Source organism: Geotrypetes seraphini, chromosome 3, assembly GCF_902459505.1.
Source record: "Geotrypetes seraphini chromosome 3, aGeoSer1.1, whole genome shotgun sequence".
NCBI lineage: Eukaryota > Metazoa > Chordata > Amphibia > Gymnophiona > Dermophiidae > Geotrypetes > Geotrypetes seraphini.
Window position 1 is genome coordinate 307,496,682 of NC_047086.1, and position 18,361 is coordinate 307,515,042.

Below are 18,361 nucleotides of genomic sequence, written 5' to 3' on the forward strand. Positions count from 1 at the left end.
GAATGAGGAATATGTAGAAGTTGATAAAAAAAAGGCTGAATTGCTTAACAAATATTTCTGTTCTGTGTTTATGGCTGAAGCCCCCGGAGCAGGACTGCAGAAGACAAACTTGAATAGGGATGGAGGAGTGGCAGACCCAGATTGATTTTCAGAAGGTTGTGTTCGTGAGGAGCTAGCTAAATGGCATTCTAAACTCAACCAAAACAATTTAAATAATTACAATAAACATTCACATTATCGTCAACAGATTAATGGAGTAAAGAAATAATTTTATAGTAAAAAGATCTCTAAAGCAAGAAATTCATCAGCTCTTTTTAGAATTCTCAAACAATTAACTTATTTTAAACATAAACCGGCCATTCCTATGGATGAAGTCTCCTTCAGCCCAAAGTTTAGCTGATTTCTTTCAGACGAAAATTAATTTAATAAGATCTAATATTGCAAGTAAAGTTTCTATTTTCTCGGGTGTCATTTGTCCCAGCACCAATGATAAAGAAACAATTATGAATAACTCGTTAACTGCCACATGCTCCAATTTCTTTCTACCCTCTTTAAAAGACATCGAAAATACACTTCACTCTATTAATATAAAGGGTTCTAAAGCTGAGCCCCTTCCTCCTTTCTTTTTAAAACGCTACTTTTCTATATTTGGACCCTATATTCTCTAAATTATTCATAAAAGTCTTTCTACTGCAAGTCTTCCAGCAGATTAGAAACATTCAATTCTTTATCCTATCATCAAAGACCCAAAAAATAATTTAAAGGACTGTTCTAACTATTGTCCGATTGCTAATCTCCCATTTTTAGCCAAATTAACTGAAAGGATCGTCTTTCATCAGTTGTCAGATTTCATTGACAAAACACATGCTCTGCATCCCAATCAACCTGGTTTTCGTAAAACTCACTACACAGAACACTCCCTTCTAGGACTTAACACAACTATCCATTATTACCTTGATCAACACAAGTCTGTCTTACTTATCTCCTTAGATCTCGCTGCCGCATTTGACACCTTAGATCACTATCTCCTTCTCCAACGACTTGCATCCATTGGTATATCTGATCAAGTCCTTGAATGGTTCATAAGAACATAAGAACTGCCATCTCCGGATCAGATTTTCGGTCCATCAAGTCCGGCAAACCGCACACGCGGAGGCCCAGCCAGGTGTACAGCCAGGTTCAGATCTTATTTTTCTGACAGGTTTTCCACTGTACATTTCAATAACTCAATCTCTAACTTTTTTAATTCCAACTTTGGCATTCCACAAGGTTCCATATTATCCCCTTTACTTTTTAATATCTACCTGGCTCCTCTCTTAACTCTTTGTCAATCGATCGGATTTACTGTTTACGCCGATGATCTTCAACTTTTGCATACCATCGACCCCAGTAGCCAAAATGATATCTCTATCATTGATCTCAAACTAGCCAAAATTCACGATTGGCTGAATGCTAATATGCTTTCTTTAAGCATTTCTAAAACTAGCACTGTGCTTTTCCCATGGAAAGAAGGTTTACAGTTAATTGCTCCAGTTTCCATTGACAATGTTCCTCTTAAACTAACTACTACAATCAAAATACTAGGCGTTCTTATTGATAACAAATTCTCATTCTGTCCTCAAATTAGTGTGCTGGTCAAAAACTGTTTTTACAAACTCAGGATAATTAGATCTTTGGTCTCCCTCCTTGACGCAAATTCCCTTAACATGTTAACTTATTCTCTTGTAATATCTAAAATAGATTACTGTAATTCATTATTAAAAGGGATATGCTTAAAAGATATAAAACGTCTTTAACTTATAGAAAACATAGCTATCAAAATTATTTCGGATTCAAATAAGTTTGATCACGTCACCCCACTGTTACAAAAAGCCCACTGGTTGCCTGTTCTACATAGGATTACATATAAAATTGCCCTCTTGACCTTTAAAACTATGCAAACTAATGCCCTGGCTTTCATAGACAGACTCTTGATCCCCTATGACCTTAAGATCAACCTCACAGCATTCCCTTAATATCCCATCCTTGAAGATAATTGGCACTCGTCGTACCCTTATTTTTTTCAGTTACTGCCCCTTTGATCTAGAACTCTCTCCCTCTATACCTAAGAGCCAAACAAAACTTGCAGAAATTCAAAAGCAGTCTAAAATGTTTGCTCTTTAAAGATGCCTATAACTGATAATTATACACATATCTACCGTGTTTCCCTGATGATAAGGCAGGGCCATCAAATAAGACAGCCCCCCCCTTTTTAGAAAAATTGTAAAATAAGGCACCCCCCCGCAAATAAGCCACCCACCGATACCTGCGCTTACCCGAATCGGGTGGTACGGTGGGTGACTCAGTGTGGTCCCTCCGTCTACCGCGGGGGTCGGCAACCCGTGGCTCCAGAGCCGCATGCGGCTCTTTTCCACCTTTGCCGTGGCTCCGGTAGTGTGTCACGCAGGCATGCAACTTACAAGTCCGGCGTCGCGGCGGGAAATAGCCATGCTGAGCAGTGAGCTCAGCACGTACACAGATGAAAGCCTTGCTTGCTGATTGGTCCGGCGGCCGTGCCGCCGGACCAATCAGCAAGCAAGGCTTTCATCTGTGTAGTGCTGAGCTCACTGCTCAGCATGGCTATTTCCCGCCGCGACGCTGGTCTTGTAAGGTGCACGCCTGAAAAAGAAATCATCCTGGCCGGGGTCGGTGTCATGCTCCGGAGATCTACAGCCTTCCTATCTCCCTCTCCCTTCTACCTGCTTCCGGCCACATCCCCTGCTCCGCGGCTCTCTTCGGCAACTCAGCAGCAGCGATCGACACAAGCTTCTGACGTCGGGGCCTACCCTCTGCGAGTCCCGCTTGTTTCAACTTCCTTTTTCCACAAAGGCGGGACTCGTAGAGGGAAGGCCTCAATGTCGGCAGCTTGTCTTGATCACTGCTGCTGACGAGTTGCTGAAGAGAGCCGCGGAGCAGGGGGGTGTTGCCAGGTGCAGGTAGAAGGGAGAGGGCCAGATGCAGGACTCGTGGGTGAGGGAGGAGAAGAGAGAGAGAAAGAGAGAGGGGAGGGAAACAAAAGGAAATATTTCATACTGGGCTGGGCCGGAGTGGAGGGAGGGTGGAAAGATTCTAGCTACAGGGTGCAGTAACAAAGGAAAAGGGGGGAAAGCTGAAAATGGAGATAGTGACACAAAGAAGAGAAAGGGTAAGCAGGACCTACTGAATAAGGATAAAGATACAGAGGGGACATGAAGGTAAATAAGGCATCCCCCCGAAAATAAGCCCTAGAGCATATTTTGGCCTTCCAAAAAAAATAAGACAGTGTCTTACCATCGGGGAAACACGGTATAGCAATTTTTAACTTTTTCCCATTTCTACTCCAGCAATTTTAACTTTTTCCCAACTCCTATTGTATTTTCCTTCTATATATTCTTTCTATAAAAATTGTGGTTCCCCCCCCTTTTCCCATTGTTCATGTATGTCCAATAATTAGTTTATGTATGTCTAATAAGTTGAAATGTTTATCTTCCAGCTATTTTTAAATATTTTATACAACACTTTGTACTCTTGGATAAGTGTTTAATCAAAAACTTAAATAAAGATAAAGATAACCAATCACGATGACAACTACTGGCTCTTTTCCAGGTTCTGTGTACCGTGCGCGCGGGATATCCTCTTTGAATGAATTTGTTATACATAATATGTGCCTAATTCAAAAGTCAACTTCAGTAGAATATATCTTCCTCAATCGTAAAAATTGTCCAACTGGTATACTGTTTCTTAGAGACCGGGGATGGAAATGTAATGTAAGACAGAATTCCTGTCAGATGATTTTCGATATAGGATGGTATGAAACTCCTCAGGAGATATGCTAGATTTACTAATTTGATAAGTAATTTTTTTTAAATAATATTTTTATTGAGAATGGATTTTTTTTCAGCTGTTCTGGCCCATATATCCCAATATGGGTGGAGACCTTAATATCACTGCCAACCCGGGGTGGATTGTAAACCACCTAGAGCGCGCACAAGGGATCATGATAATAGAGGGGTGGGCTTCCTTACTCAACATCTGGACCTGGTGGACATCTGGCAGACTTTGCACCCTTATGACACTGACTTTACCTTCTACTCACATGCCCACAAGGTGTACGCCCGGTTGGACTATATTCTTCTGGATAAGCGCCTCTTCTCTATGGCCACCCACTCTGAAATATATGAGAGCACTATTTCAGATCATGCCCCGGTGGGACTCCGATTGTTGATATGTAAATTTGATGATTCATTTCCTCCATAAACCCCTGAAGGGTTTCCAAACTGCCACCCCGTATGAAAAAGATGTCATCAATGTACTGTTTCCATACCTGGATCTGCTGGAAATATTGGAACTGTATACATAAAGCTCTTCATATTGTGTCATATATAGACATGCTATGAAGGGGGCCACTGTGGCCCCCATGGCAACACCCTAGTCTGGAGGAAAAATAAATCCTCAAATTGAAAATAATTACAGCAAATAACCAGCTCAGAGTCTATTTATCAACTGTAAATGATCAGGAGACAACCCACATTCCCCAGCAGGTCCCAGACCAAGTCTAAAGCAGCCTGCTGAGGAATGTTGGTATATAAGGCAGAAACATCCACCATTACCAGAATATCATTGTACTGTTCTCTACTGAGGGACTCCAGAATATGTAGCATAAGAGCCGAGTCCCTCACATTGGAAGCCGCTCTAGGAACTAAATCTCTAAGGAAACTGTCAGTGTATTGGAAGAGGCTCTGGCAGATACTCAATATACTTCATTGTGCCCAAGAAAGGCACAGAAGGTTGGAGGTCTATCTTGTGGGAGTCTGCTTTGATATGACATAGGGCTATGTATTTCTTCCCAATCCATGCAAACAGAAGCTCAGGAAGCAGATCTTTGAGATCATGGCCTCGCCAAACCCCATGGTCTGGCATTGCTTTCAGGTGCTGGGTTTGATGGTGGCCTTTTTTAAAACTGATTCCTGGGTGAGAGCGCATATGCAGCCATTCTAGGACTCTCTTGTCTACAGGTGGTCCATGCAATGGCACTCTCTTCAGATGCAGCTCCCATGGTCTTAGGGGCAAAGCACAGCTTACATTGGTGGCTCCAGAGGGATGCCTTATCGAAGGGCATACTCTCTAAATCAACTCCTGTGTGGCCCTCTTGACCAACACCAGCCTTAGTGGCTGGGGGACCCACTGCTCTGGTCATCTGCTCCATGGCAAGTGGTCCCCACTGGAGAACAGGTGGTCCATAAATTGTCTGGAACTGAGAGACATTCACTTGGCGCTGAAGAGTTGCAATCTTTCCTGACAGGGAAGGCAGTCGAGTGTTTTCAGACAATGCCACAGTGGTAGCTTATGTAGGCAAGCAAGGAGGCACCGGAAGCACTCCCCTATGCCTGGAACCACAGTTGTTGTTCCAGTGGGCAGAGATTCACTTACAAGCCTGCCCATGTGGCAAGAGTAGAAAATGTCCAGGCTGATTTTTCTCAGCAGGTAGACTCTGGATCTGGGGGAGTAGTCTCTATCCCAGAGTGTGTTCGTCCTCATTGTGCAGTGCTAGGGAAGAAAGAAATGAATCTCATGGCCACAGCCAAGAATGTGAAGATTGATCACTCTACAGTCACGAGATATGCTAAGCCATCTATTACTCAAGATCTTCATTCCTAGATATATGAATCTAGAATGAACTATCTGAAAGTCAGAAAGACTGGGCAGGAACTTACCCATAGGTTCCACTGGCATCAGCTGCGATTTGGAATAATTAATTTTGTACCCAGAAAACATACCTAAAATCCGTCTAACAATGCCATCAATTTAGGGACTGATCTAAAGGCATCTGTCAAAAGGATAATCACATCATCATGGGTAATTTTGTTATATTTAATATAGCTGTCTTCTTTTAATATTTACCAGACAACACTAATACTGGTATAGAAGTAAGGAAGTAGGTAAAAAAAAAAAAAAAAAAAGCTGAAATACCAGAATCAGACATATTCAGTATTTTTGTTGGACTGCTATCAATAGTGATCATATGTAGTTGAAAACAATACAGAACACTGCAAGTGTTTCTATCAGTATAATTTCAAAGTTTGTATACTGTGCATGTTTTTATTTATTTATGGATTTGTTTGGTTTTTTTTTAATTTAGATTGCCTTGTTAGATTCCCCAACAGCTTTAAGTATGGAAGAGAAACTTCAGCAAAATGAAGCCAGAGTAAGTATATTATTTTATTATGTTCTGGATGTTAATATGCTTTTGATGAAAGAATTTGTACTTTGATCTTAATCTTTTGGAACTCTAGAAATAAAATGATTTAATTCAATAGAAATTCATAGGTGCTAATGGAAGTAGCTTTTGCTAGATGGTAGCTGACTATTGCCAAATGTATAAGCATTTTTATTTTCAGATTGTATTGTATTTTATTTTTTTTCCTGGGAATTTATTGGGTGGGTGCTATAACAATAAAAAATAGGAGAAAATGTGAGGGAAAAATACATCCCTTTTCCAGATAAATATTGAGTTCATTTGGGATGGATGCCAGGATATCTTTTAAAATATGTTGGCAAGGCTAGAGGAAAATTTTATTTAGAACAATTTTTATTGGTGACAGCAATGTTTTATAGCAGCAGTCAAATGCCAAAAACAAACAAAAAACATAAAATTCTGACAATACGAACAGTGGTGACCAAAGTATCACCAAGTCCATAATTTAGTAACATGATCCTCCCCCTTCCCTACTAATATAGAGGCATACTTCAAGAGCACAGATGAGTATACAGTATCTCTTAAACTCCCAAATTTGCAGATTATATGAGCAATATGAGTAACTAAGAGCTAGTAACTAAGGGTAAAATTAACAGTATCAGAACAAAAACAAAACTAAATGTGCCCAAAGCTTCTGTTGCCATTCCCTTGATATCCTAACTCTTACCTTCCCTTCCCCAATTACAAACCTACTGAACCAACTTATTAGTAGGTAACAACAGGTTTTTACTCTTATCTAGATGAAAATTTGAATGACCTTTCCTTCTACATTTTTTTAAATCTTCTCTTAATCCCTTCCCTCTTCTATTACCTCCCTACTTATTTCTACCTTTTCCTTTCCCCTCTCACCAGCATTTATCATGTCTACCTAGCATCTCACATATCTTTACCTTACACATTGTCGTATCTGTTCCTTCCTTCCCCCAGCATTTTCATTTCTTTTCTTTACCTCTTTCTCTATCCCCTTCTCTTTTCTTCTCTAATAAGTCACAGTTCCTGATGATGACCTTTATTGGCTGCTCTGGCTTCCCCTTCCACTGCTTTAGTAACAACTTTAGCCCATCTTCTCTGAGACAGCTGTAGTAGTAGTAGTAGCATCTCTGGCCTCAATTCTTCAGCAGTGGATCCAGTCTTCCTGTTCCAGTGATTTTTCTTCCTTTTGAAATGCAGGCATGTTCATGGTTACAACATGAATTTGGATGCTACTCCTGCACTATTTGCTGCATATGTATTCTGGGCTTCATTCCCTGCTTTAGGGTGAAAGTCAGTTGTCATGGAAGTTATTTGTGAAAATTGGTTTAAAATTATTATAAATGGCCTTCTTATAGTGCATACACTTGTCTGAATAAAGAGGTATTCCCTTTGTCTGCCATATAAAAGAACTCTTAAAAGAGAAAAAAAAGCAAACCTTTTTTGTGTGTGCTTATTTTCATGTACGATTCCTGTTCTTTGATGGTGAAACCATTCTGAATGAAAAATAATGCTTTTGACGCTGATTTATTGATTAAAATATAGTATGTCAATATGTAATATTAACCAACCAAATAATCAGCCTCCAAACAACCCAGAAAAGTACATTCACTTTAAAAATGGGAACGCCAAAATAACAATGTCTACGCTGGTAGTTGGGGTCAGAAATGGGGTTAATGACTCAGAATAATTAAGAAGTATAATTAATTTATAGTATAGTGACATCTGTTATAAGTGACTGCATTTATTATAAACATATATACCATGGGTGAGGGGGACATTGCCTCCTCCCAAATAAGCTATCTTTACCTGGGTTGCTACCCCATTTTTTTTCCTGGCCGCTAGTCCCCGAATGGTGTGACATCTTACTCCTTTGAACCTCGCTCACCCTACACTGCAGTTTTTTAATCTGGTAACCAGTAGCCTCAGCAATGAAGGCATGAAGCCCTTCTTTTACAACTTCCTGTTTATCTACATGTTTGTGGTTCCTTATTTTGTATCACATGAGGGTTTGTCCATGGTCTGCATGTGTGATTGAGGTGAAGGATTCTGCTGACATGTAGTGCCAGTGTAGGAATGTGTAACAGTCCAGCTTGTTTCATTTTCCAAGTAACAGGTATATTGGTGCTCTAGGGTCTAATGTAATTTTTATATCGCTGTCTTTCATAGCTTTTAGGACTGTTATGGTATGTTAAAATATTGTATGTGTATGAACACTAGGGCCCTTATATTAGAAATTCTATTCATGTTTTGGGCATCTGAAAATTTGCATTTAGACACCCATATTCCATAGACTTCCAAATCCTGATTTTATAATGCTGGAATATGGGCATATAAAACTGCAGTATGTCTTTATGGCAAGGGGATGTGGTCTGGGCATATTTTGGGTGGGATAAGAGAGAGGCTAAAATAGGGATATTCAACTTTGATTTCAGAAAAGGAAGTGATGTGTAAGCGGTTTGAGCAACTCTCCACTGGAAGAATTAAGAAAAGTTGCGGCCGGTCTTTTTCTGCCCCTGGAGGGCTCATAATTTAAAATAATTGAGAGCTGTAATGGGATTTGAACCATGGTTCTCTGATTCTCAGCCTACTCCTGTAACTCCTCTAACTACAATAAACTCTCAGTTATCCGTCACCCATGGGGCTTGGTAGATCCAGATAACTATAGTTTCTGGTTTCTTGAGAGTCACTCTAAAATAGTTTTGTCTCCCTTCCCACATCACATTCTTCCTCTCTCTATCATCCCCCTACCTCCTCTTGTAGATCCAGCATCTATTCCTCCTTTCTCGCCCTTCTTTCTAGTCTGGGTCACTTTTTCTCTCCCTCTCCTCTCCCCTCCCCCCTCCCACACACTTATGGGTTCAGCATCCTTCCCTCTCCTGCCTTTAACCCCCCCCCCCACACACACACACACACTTTTGGTGCACCTCTCCCCTCGGGTCTGTCCTTCTTTCCTCTACCCAGGTCTGGCTTCCTGGACCCTCACACCCAAAACATTCCTGACCTACCAACCTTCCCCTCTCTCTCATTTACCGGAAGCAGCAGGGCCTTTCTTCTGCCGCATCAAAAGTGATCCGGCAAAGGAAAAAGGTCCTGTTGTGGCTGGCTGCGAACAGCCTGTTTACTGCACTGTCCCTGCTAATTGAAAAATCATAGAACTTAGCACAGTAGGAAATTACTTCAGCTATTAACATACCCCCTCTTTTACAAAGGTGTGCTTGTGGCTGCCATGTGGCAAAAGCCCTGAAGCCCTTTAAATCCCTATGGGCTTTGGGACAGTTACCTCAGCAGCAGCCGCTAAAGTGGCTTTGTAAAAGGGGAAGATAGTAAAATGGCTTAGATTTTTTTGATATTTCTAGATTTTTCCAGTGAAGCTTTTAGACTGAGGCTTCATTCACGTATACATTTATTTAAAAATTAAACAAATGGGATGCTATTTTAACTTTGTTCCTTTTGTCCTACAGGTAAAAGAGCTGACTAAAGAATGGACAAATAAATGGAATGAAACTCAAAATATTCTAAAAGTATGTATTAAGTCAGCAGTTTGTGAATTACATACAAATGTCCTGCCATTTTGCATATTTGTGCTCTAGTTTCCAAGTTAATTTAAAATTTGTTATTCCGCTTATACTTCTAAGCAGGGTACAAAAATATAAAATGAGGGGTGATACATGATTGTAGTTCTAGACCGACGTAAAAGGGACAGAGGTTGGGGTAGGGAGAGAACTCCATCAGTAGATAGGACAGTGAGACATTTAAGGCGAGTACAATAGGGAGGGAGGGATACTGTCTAAGAGAAACTTTAGAGAAAAGGGTTAATACATCGAAGGCATCCTTGAATAAGAAGGTCTTCAACTTCGATTTAAAGCAGTCTAGTAGGGGTTCTTCCCTAATATGAATTGGAATAGTTGGGGAGCAGTTACTGAAAAGATAGTACATCTCTCTATCTTTTAGGCATTTTAAGAGAACATTTATGGAACAAATGAAACATGATTATAATTTGTAATCCCAGACAGGTGCATATTTTCAGGTGTGTATGTATATGAAAAGGAATACAGGCTCTGGGGTGACTCTGCTTACCTCTGAATCTTGCATCTGGGATGAGCTACATCACACCTTGTGTGTGGTGCAGCTAGCATGCATCTTACTAACTTGGTTTTGTGTTAAATTTCTTGTTAGTGTTAACTGAAAAACAGTGCTATTTTAAATTGCCAGTAACTAACTCAGAAAGATCATAAAAGTGCAAAAAAAAAAGTCATCAATAGCGCGGTGCATGGAAGGCCCCGGCAGGAGAAGGCCGCGAAGCAGCCTGTTTAGAGTGCTGCTGACGCTGCTTTTTGAAGGTCTCGCAGTTGGAGGGTTGGACGCTGCTGTTTGGAGGCAGATATGTAGGTCTCGTGGTTGGCGGGGTTCGGATGGGAGGGTCAGTGGAGGTTCGGCTGGGGGCTGCTCAAGGGTTCTTATGCATGGAAGGGAGGGATAGAAGGGTTCTGCTGCATGAGGGATGGGAGGGAGGGATAGAAAGATGCTGTGCATAGTGCAAGGGTTCTGCTGCACAGGGGGATGTGAGGGAGCGATAGAAAGATGCTGCAGAGGGAAGGCATAAGGTGATGGGTGAGAGTGGAAGAAAGATTCTGCACATATGGGGGAGATAAAGGAAAGAGGAAGAATTGGGAGGAATGAAGAGATAATCATGTATATGAAAAAAATAAGGCCTGGTGCATTTTTCGGGCTCAAAATTAATATAAGATACTGTCTTATTTCGGGGAAACACAGTAGGATATAAACTCTGCTGTCTTTATTAGCACAGCTATTGCATTATAATTAGACATTAAGATTGAGACAGTAGTCTTCACATTAATTTTGTTGTTTTGACATTGCTTTGATATGTAGCAAAGTTAACAATAATAATATATCCTGTGAATGATCACTTTCACAGGAAAAATATCTAAATACCAGAACTGTTTTTGTCAAAAATGAGCTTTTTGTTACTTGTCAGATTTTTGTGTAGTATCCTTCAAATAGGAATGCTTTTTAAAATAAATTTTAATTTCCACATAGATATTTAAGTCAGATAAAGACATGCTAAACTCTGAAGTTCAAGGATAACAATATTGGTTTTCCCAGGGCAGAGTCTGTTATTAATGCTCTAGGAATTCTATGAGCATCGGAGCTAATACTGTCGTGCAAGCGATAAAAAAGCCTAATGTGGCTTTGCAAAAAGAGCCCCAAATTAGCAAATTCTGCAAGTTTATATGACAAAATTTAAACAATATTATCCATATTCTATTTGTTGTAAAACACTTAAAATAAAATGTTTTTCTTCTACCTTTGTTGTCTTGATGGTCTATTTTTCCATCATATTGGTTCTAGCTTCTCTTTTTTGCTTTCCGATAGTTTACTAATTCTCCTTCAAGCGACTGCTATCTGATTTTTTTCTCCTCTGTTTATATGACAGAAACTGATTTTGAATTCAAGAAAGCGTGGGACAAGCATGTGGGATCTCTTAGGGAGAGGAGGAGATAGTGGATGCTGTGGATGGGCACACTGGATGGGCCATTTGGCCTTTATCTGCAATCATATTTCTCTGTTTCTATGTTTGTTCTCTCCTGTCTATTGCCTCACTACACTGCCTTTGATATATTGACCATTCATTTTTAGCTTTTTTTTTTTTTCTCTTTCTTCTTTGCCTTTTCCTCTTTTGCACTTTTTAGCTACCTGTCAAATTTCCATTTTCTCTGGAGACAAGCAGGGGATATGCAGGCACAGTTGTTGGTGAAATCCTCTGACTGAGCCTGAGCGCCGGAGCTGTCCCCTAGCTAGGTAAGCTTTTAAAGCTTACTAGGCATCTACAGCCCCTCCCCTCAGGTTGTCAGTTTTGTCTTCATTTGCTCCTGACAGGTTGCGGCTCTTCCCCTCTCTCTTCACAGAATTTTTCTTTTCTAGTCAACTAATTTTTCCTTAGTAAAAGAAACTTCCATAGCTGTTATGTAAAAAAGAAAAAAACAAACACAAACAAACGAATCCACAGTGGTCATTGTGAAGAATTTTCCTTTCCTGTCACGACCTCCTCCCCCCCCCCAAAAAAAAAAAAAAAAAAAAAGAACAAAGCAACGGAAACAGAAAGTTTCACCAGGACTTCGGCAATTGACACGTCCCTGGTTTTCCGGCGATCTTTTCTTTTCAGAGTGTGGCAGTTCTGTTTGCAGATAGGTGCTGGAACCGGGAGGGCACTTCTTTAGCTGCTGCAATGGAAGGCATTTGCCGCTCAGGGCCTCATACTGCAGCGCCAAAGAAGCCGCTGAAGAAAATCTCAGTGTCGTTTCCTACCTCCCCCCAGGGACCTGCTTCAGCACCGCAAGGGAAGCCAACTGCTGCAGTTGCCGTTTAAAAGCAAAAGCCCAGCAGAATGGGCATGCCATCATAACAAAGCCCCAGCACTGGATAAATGCCTAACCCCATCTCCATTGTCTATATTTAATGTTTTACAGGAGCAAGAAGATATAAACACATTTGAGTAATGGGCCGCGAAATGGCAAATGAGGTTCAACGTGGATAAGTGCAAAGTGATGCGTGTTGATAACTAAAATCATATGTATGAATACAGGATGTCTGGTGCTGTACTCAAAAGAGAACCCCCAGGAAAGAGACTTGGGAGTACTTATAGACAAGTCAATGAAGCCGTCCGTGCAATGCGCAATGGCGGCAAAAAGGGTAAACAGAATGCTAGGAATGATTAATTAGAGGATCACAAACAGATCAGAGAAGGTTATCATGTACCAGGCTATGATGCGCCCCCACCTGGAATACTGTATCTAACACTGGTTGTCATACATGAAAAAGGACATAGTAGTACTTGAAAGGGTCCAGAGAAGAGCGACAAAAATGGTTAAGAGACTGGAAGAGTTGCCGTACAATGAGAGGCTAGAGAAACTGGGCCTCTTCTCCCTTGAAAAGAGCAGACTGAGAGGGGACATGATCGAAACATTCAAGATATTGAAGGGAATAGACTTAGTAGAGAAAGAGAGATTGTTCACCCTCTGCAAGGTGGAGAGAACGAGAGGGCACTCTCTAAAGTTAAAAGGGGATAGATTCCGTACAAACGTAAGGAAGTTCTTCACCCAGAGAGTGGTAGAAATCTGGAATGCTCTTCCAGAGTCTGTTATAGGGGAAAGCACCCTCCAGGACCAGAACGTACGCAGGTAAAGCTAGACTCAAATAGGGCACTGGTATTTGATCTAAGGGCCACCGTGTGACCGGACTGCTGGGCATGATGGACCACTGGTCTGACCCAGCAGTAGCAATTCTTATGTTCTTATTTGCATTCTTCAGTGGTTTCAGTGAAGGCTCCTGGGGGCTCAGTTTTGGCCTCGTGGTCCTTTCCTGGCTATAAACAGAAGAACTCCAGTACTTCAGGTATTTCTTCTAAAGAGAGTAAAGCTACTCCAAAGTCCAAGCAGTGGAGCTTCTACACCTTCCCCTGAGGACTCTCTCTTCAACTAAGTGGCCATCTCTACCTTGTCTTCAGGGGGATCCAGCTCCTAATCAAATAGTTTAATTTTTTTTTTCCTCCTCCTTCAGCGTCTGGTACAGGAAAGTTCATCCTTACTGCAACTACTTTTTGGACTTCTAACAAAAGTTTTAACAGAGCAGTTGCTCTCCAACACCCAGTTTTGGTGATGGTGGCAGAGAGCTCGGGAGGGGCTAGGTCTCCAGTTTTGGGATTGATTCCCTACCTCTACGACATGGAGGAATCTGATAGCAACCAAATGTCCTGCAGTATGGAAGAAGTAGCAGGTGCTAGCTGATGGATACTCTGCTCCCTCCCCTCAAGGTCCTGTTTCGGCCTGCTGGAGGAGGTGATTTATCTGCAATGACATCAATTCAGCAGAGGAACAGTACAGATGGGAGAGGCTCCCACAGGCCTAGTCTCGGCCTTGCAGTCCTCCCCAGTGTTAAGTAAGTAAAAACTATCTGCTCCCATACTGTCAGTAGCATTGCCTCGCACTCTTATTTTTATGTTTTCACTTCCCTCAATCAAGAAGTGGATAACCACTTTTATCAAGGGAACTACCTCCCCCTATTTACACTCACAGTAGACTCAACAAACTCTTCAGCTTCAGCTCCTACCACCCTAGCTTCTGTGATTCTGGTGCAGAAGGAGGTGCAGTAGCTTCCTTCAGGAAGAAACAAATCAAAAGCAAACAAACCCACTGTTTTCATTCCTCAACATGAGCCTCCAATGTTTTTGGCAGGTTCTTAGAGCTTTCACATTTTCAACATGTTTTAATTTCTGTTTTCCTTCTCTCCTGCAATTCGAGGGCAGGAGCCTCTCATTGTGACATTGCTTTTCCTGCCATTAGCTATTCCACAAATTCACTGTATACCAGACACTTCTTGCAGCTGCCCTCTAGGTTCATCAGAGATTTACTTATTAAGAGTCATATTCAGTGCAGGCTTACTGCCGCAACTCTCTTCACATTTCCATACTTATTTACTAGTACTCTTTGATTTCCATCTTCTGCATTAGCTATGTGCTTTTTAGCTTTTCTTTTTCTGAACAGCACTGGCTTTCAGTATTCTCACCCAATGCAAGACCCATATGTTGCTGTCAGATTTCTCTATTAATACTCCAGTCTCTTTCAGTTGGGAGATGAACAGCAGTACCTCATCACATAGATAGCAGACTAGGTTTTTTTCTTCAATATAGCTTATCAGATACCTCAAGAACCTGGCATGGCTGCGAGATAACTTAAATCTTCTTTCAGTAATTTCCAGTAGTGGTTCCACATTTACGCACATAATGCCACTTCCCATACCTCCAAAGCATTACGTTATCCCTTTTCTACCTAGATTCCTTTTGTACTCTATTATATCCTTATTTTGCTAACTCAATCTCTTCCCCTTTTCTTGGTGCTTCACAATTTTATGCACTCTTTTTTTCCATTCATGTTTCTATCTTCCTCAAATTTCTTTCCAGTGACATAGTTTCGGGGTTTTTCTAATGCGTTACTTTACTTGTCTTTAGGTGTGCCATGCGTCAAGATATTCTGGATTAATTCAATTAGATCAAATTACAATATATTACACTAGCTTTGATTACTTTTATTTACTTCTTCTAGTCTCCAGTTTCATGATGACCTTCACCATACCAAACCATCTCAAATGCCTCGGTAGTTTTTCGACTTTACTGTGATGATTCTCAGTCTAATGGAATTTCCAGCTGAACCACTCTCATCTTCTCACTGGGGAAGTATTTTTTTTCTCATTCCTCTTACATTGGTGTGCTGAGTAAGAGCACTTTTGTCCTTGTTTCTGATCCAACTTATACTATACCACATGTCACACTTAAAATGTGTCCTCACTTCATATTTCAGTTGCCACAGCCTCAGGAAGATGCTTTTGGGTTATATCACTCATTAGATACTAGCAGGCTTTCCATGCCTTTCATCAGGACTACTTTCTTTACAAAGCTGGAGGATGATTTATTCCTTTCCTATGCACCTTCAGTGCCAGAAATAATAACTTCGGGAACCCATCTACATTCCATTCCCTCTCAGGCCAATATAATAACAGCTTATATACTGCAATACCGTGAAGTTCTATGCGGTTTACAAAGATTAAGCAAAGGTACAAATTGATTGACTTTAAGAGGGGAGGAAGAAAGAGGGTTAATAGGACAGGAAATCCATTTTTGAGGAGAGAGTGATCAATAGAACAAGTTAATCGCTATAGAGGGGAGAGAGAAGAGAGGATCAGTTGTCTAGATATTTTAGGAACAGGTGTGTTTTTTCAAACGTTTCCTAAATTCCTCATAAGTAGTGGGCGAAAGCAATTGTTCTAGGTCTTTACCCCATGATGCTGCTTGGTGCGAGAGAAGATGTTCATGGTGTTTTTTCAGTTTACAACCTATCACTGGGGGGGGAAACGAAGTTGGAATGTGAGCTTCTCTTGTGTCTGTTGGCTGAGAAGACGAAAAGGTCAGTTATATATTTAGGGGCAAGTCTGTGTAGTGCTTTGAAGCAGAAGCAGGCAAATTTAAACTTTACGCGCACCTCCATTAGCAGCCAATGCAGCTGCCGGTGTCACGTGGTCAAACTTCCTCAGCCCAAAGATCAGTTTGACCGCTGCATTTTGCATCAATTGTAAACGCTGCATGTTCTTTTGGGAAATTGCTAAATAGGCGATGTTACAATAGTCAAGTAGACTCAGTACGAGGGATTGGACTAGGGTTCTGAATGCCGCTGTATCGAAATAAGCTTTAATGGATCTGAGTTTCCAGAGAGTGAAAAATCCCTTTCTGATCAAGGAGTCCACCTGATCTCTCATGGTTAGGCACTGATCCAAAGTTACACCTAGTATCTTTATGGTAGGCTGGATAGGGTAATTAAGATTATTGATACATAGTGGTGATTTGGTGTCAAGCGGATGTGGCGAAGCAACAAAGAAAGTTGTCTTTTCTGAATTAAGTTTGAGCCTAAAGGTTGTCATCCAGTGCTCCATCACGTTTATGGCTTCTGAAGCTTTAGGAATAGTTTCAGAGATAGAATTAACGAATGGGATGATGATCGTAAAATCATCTACATAACTAAATAGTTTTATCCCTAACTGGGTTAGCTGCGTGCCTAGTGAGGACATGTAGACGTTGAAGAGCAATGGAGATAGTGGAGACCCTTGTGGCACACCGGATGGATTGCTCCAGGTATCTGAAAGTTCATAATTAAAACGTACTTGATAAGTGCGGGACATAAGGAAGCCACGGAACCAATTCAGCACCTCGTCCCTGATACCAATGGCGTCTAGGCATTGCAGCAGTTTTCCGTGGTCTACTAGATCAAAGGCAGAACTCATATCGAATTGCATAACCCAACCCGGGCCATATGCCTAAGGCCCCGCCCAATTCTGATTGGCCCAGGCGCCTTAGGCCCCACCAGTAGGCGGGGCTTTGGTACGGCTGGACCAATCCAGCCCCATTCTTCTGTGGGCTGCCTGCCGGACGGACGGGTTTGGCACCCGTCTGTCCGGCCAACGAAAAAAAGGTATGGGGAAGGGGGTGGGGGTGAAGGGGTCGTGGGGTCGGCTGGGGGGCTGCGGGTTGGCTGGGGGGGCTGATCGGGGGTTCTGGGGGGGCGGACGTTGGGGGGAGGGGGGTTCGTCGAGAGCAGGAGGGCCTGGGATCCCTCCTGCCCATAATGTAGTGGGGGGTGGGGGTAGGGGGGTTGCCTTGGCCAGGAGGGCTTGGGCTCCCTCCTGGCCCGATTGGGTAGGGGGGTCGCGGCTTCAGCAGGGCAAGAGGGCTTGGGCTCCCTCTTGCCCCGATGTTGTTTGGGAGGGGGAGTGATCCATCACAGCAGGAGAGATGCCTTTTCTCACCTATTGTGATGCCATCATTCCTCTACCGGAACTGCCGCAGGTCGCGGCAGTTCGGGTAGAGGAGTGATTGCATCGCGGTAGGTGAGATGAGGCATCTCTTCTGCCATGATGGTTAGGTTGCTGGGCCGCTAAACTGATGGCGCCAGCGGCCATCAGCTCAGTGGCCCCTTTTTCGGCACTTAGACCTGGTTTTCTTTCGTCTAAGTCAAACAGGTCTAAGTGCCGACTAAACTGTTTTGGTTATAGGTGTTGTACGCCTAGGTGTAGGTCGGCCCACCTCCCGCCCACTGCCCGCCCTTTCCCCTCCTCTAAACACACCTCTTTTCTCTCTGTGCGTCTAGAGGCAGGGAAAGGCCTAAGCTGTTTTTAGATACGTCTAAAAACCAGCTTTGGTTATGGGTACTTGGACGATCAGGCTTTTTGATCGTCCAAGTAGCCACTTAGGACACTTTTTAGACGGTTTTTTTTTAAATTATTATTATCCCCTTACCGACTTCTTTAAAGAAACCTCCCTTCCTATTGTTTATCTCTTATTTGTTCTCTTTTTTTAGAATTTTGTAGTTCTTCCCCTTTTTCCTCTTGTCCTGTTCGTTTTTAGTCAGAGTCTTTTTGTTCTTCTAACCTCCCCTGTTAAAACCATGTTAGAATTTGACAATAAAATTATCATTGTAAGCTATATTTTTATTATTTACTGCTCAGAAGCCCGATTGAGCGGTATAAGACATTTTAAATAAACTTGAAACT

The 18,361-nt window shown here is 41.9% G+C and overlaps 1 protein-coding gene across 7 annotated transcripts in view; it reads left to right on the forward strand.

Annotated features, from left to right (window-relative positions):
- The window catches only part of KIF16B (kinesin family member 16B), a 309,438-nt gene that overhangs the window by 84,655 nt on the left and 206,422 nt on the right, over positions 1–18,361 (forward strand). For all 7 annotated transcript variants that reach the window (XM_033936633.1, XM_033936634.1, XM_033936636.1 and 4 more), the window contains 2 exons: positions 6,158–6,223; positions 9,709–9,768. In XM_033936633.1, coding sequence (XP_033792524.1) covers positions 6,158–6,223; positions 9,709–9,768 — 126 coding nt within the window. The remainder of the gene's footprint in view (positions 1–6,157; positions 6,224–9,708; positions 9,769–18,361) is intronic.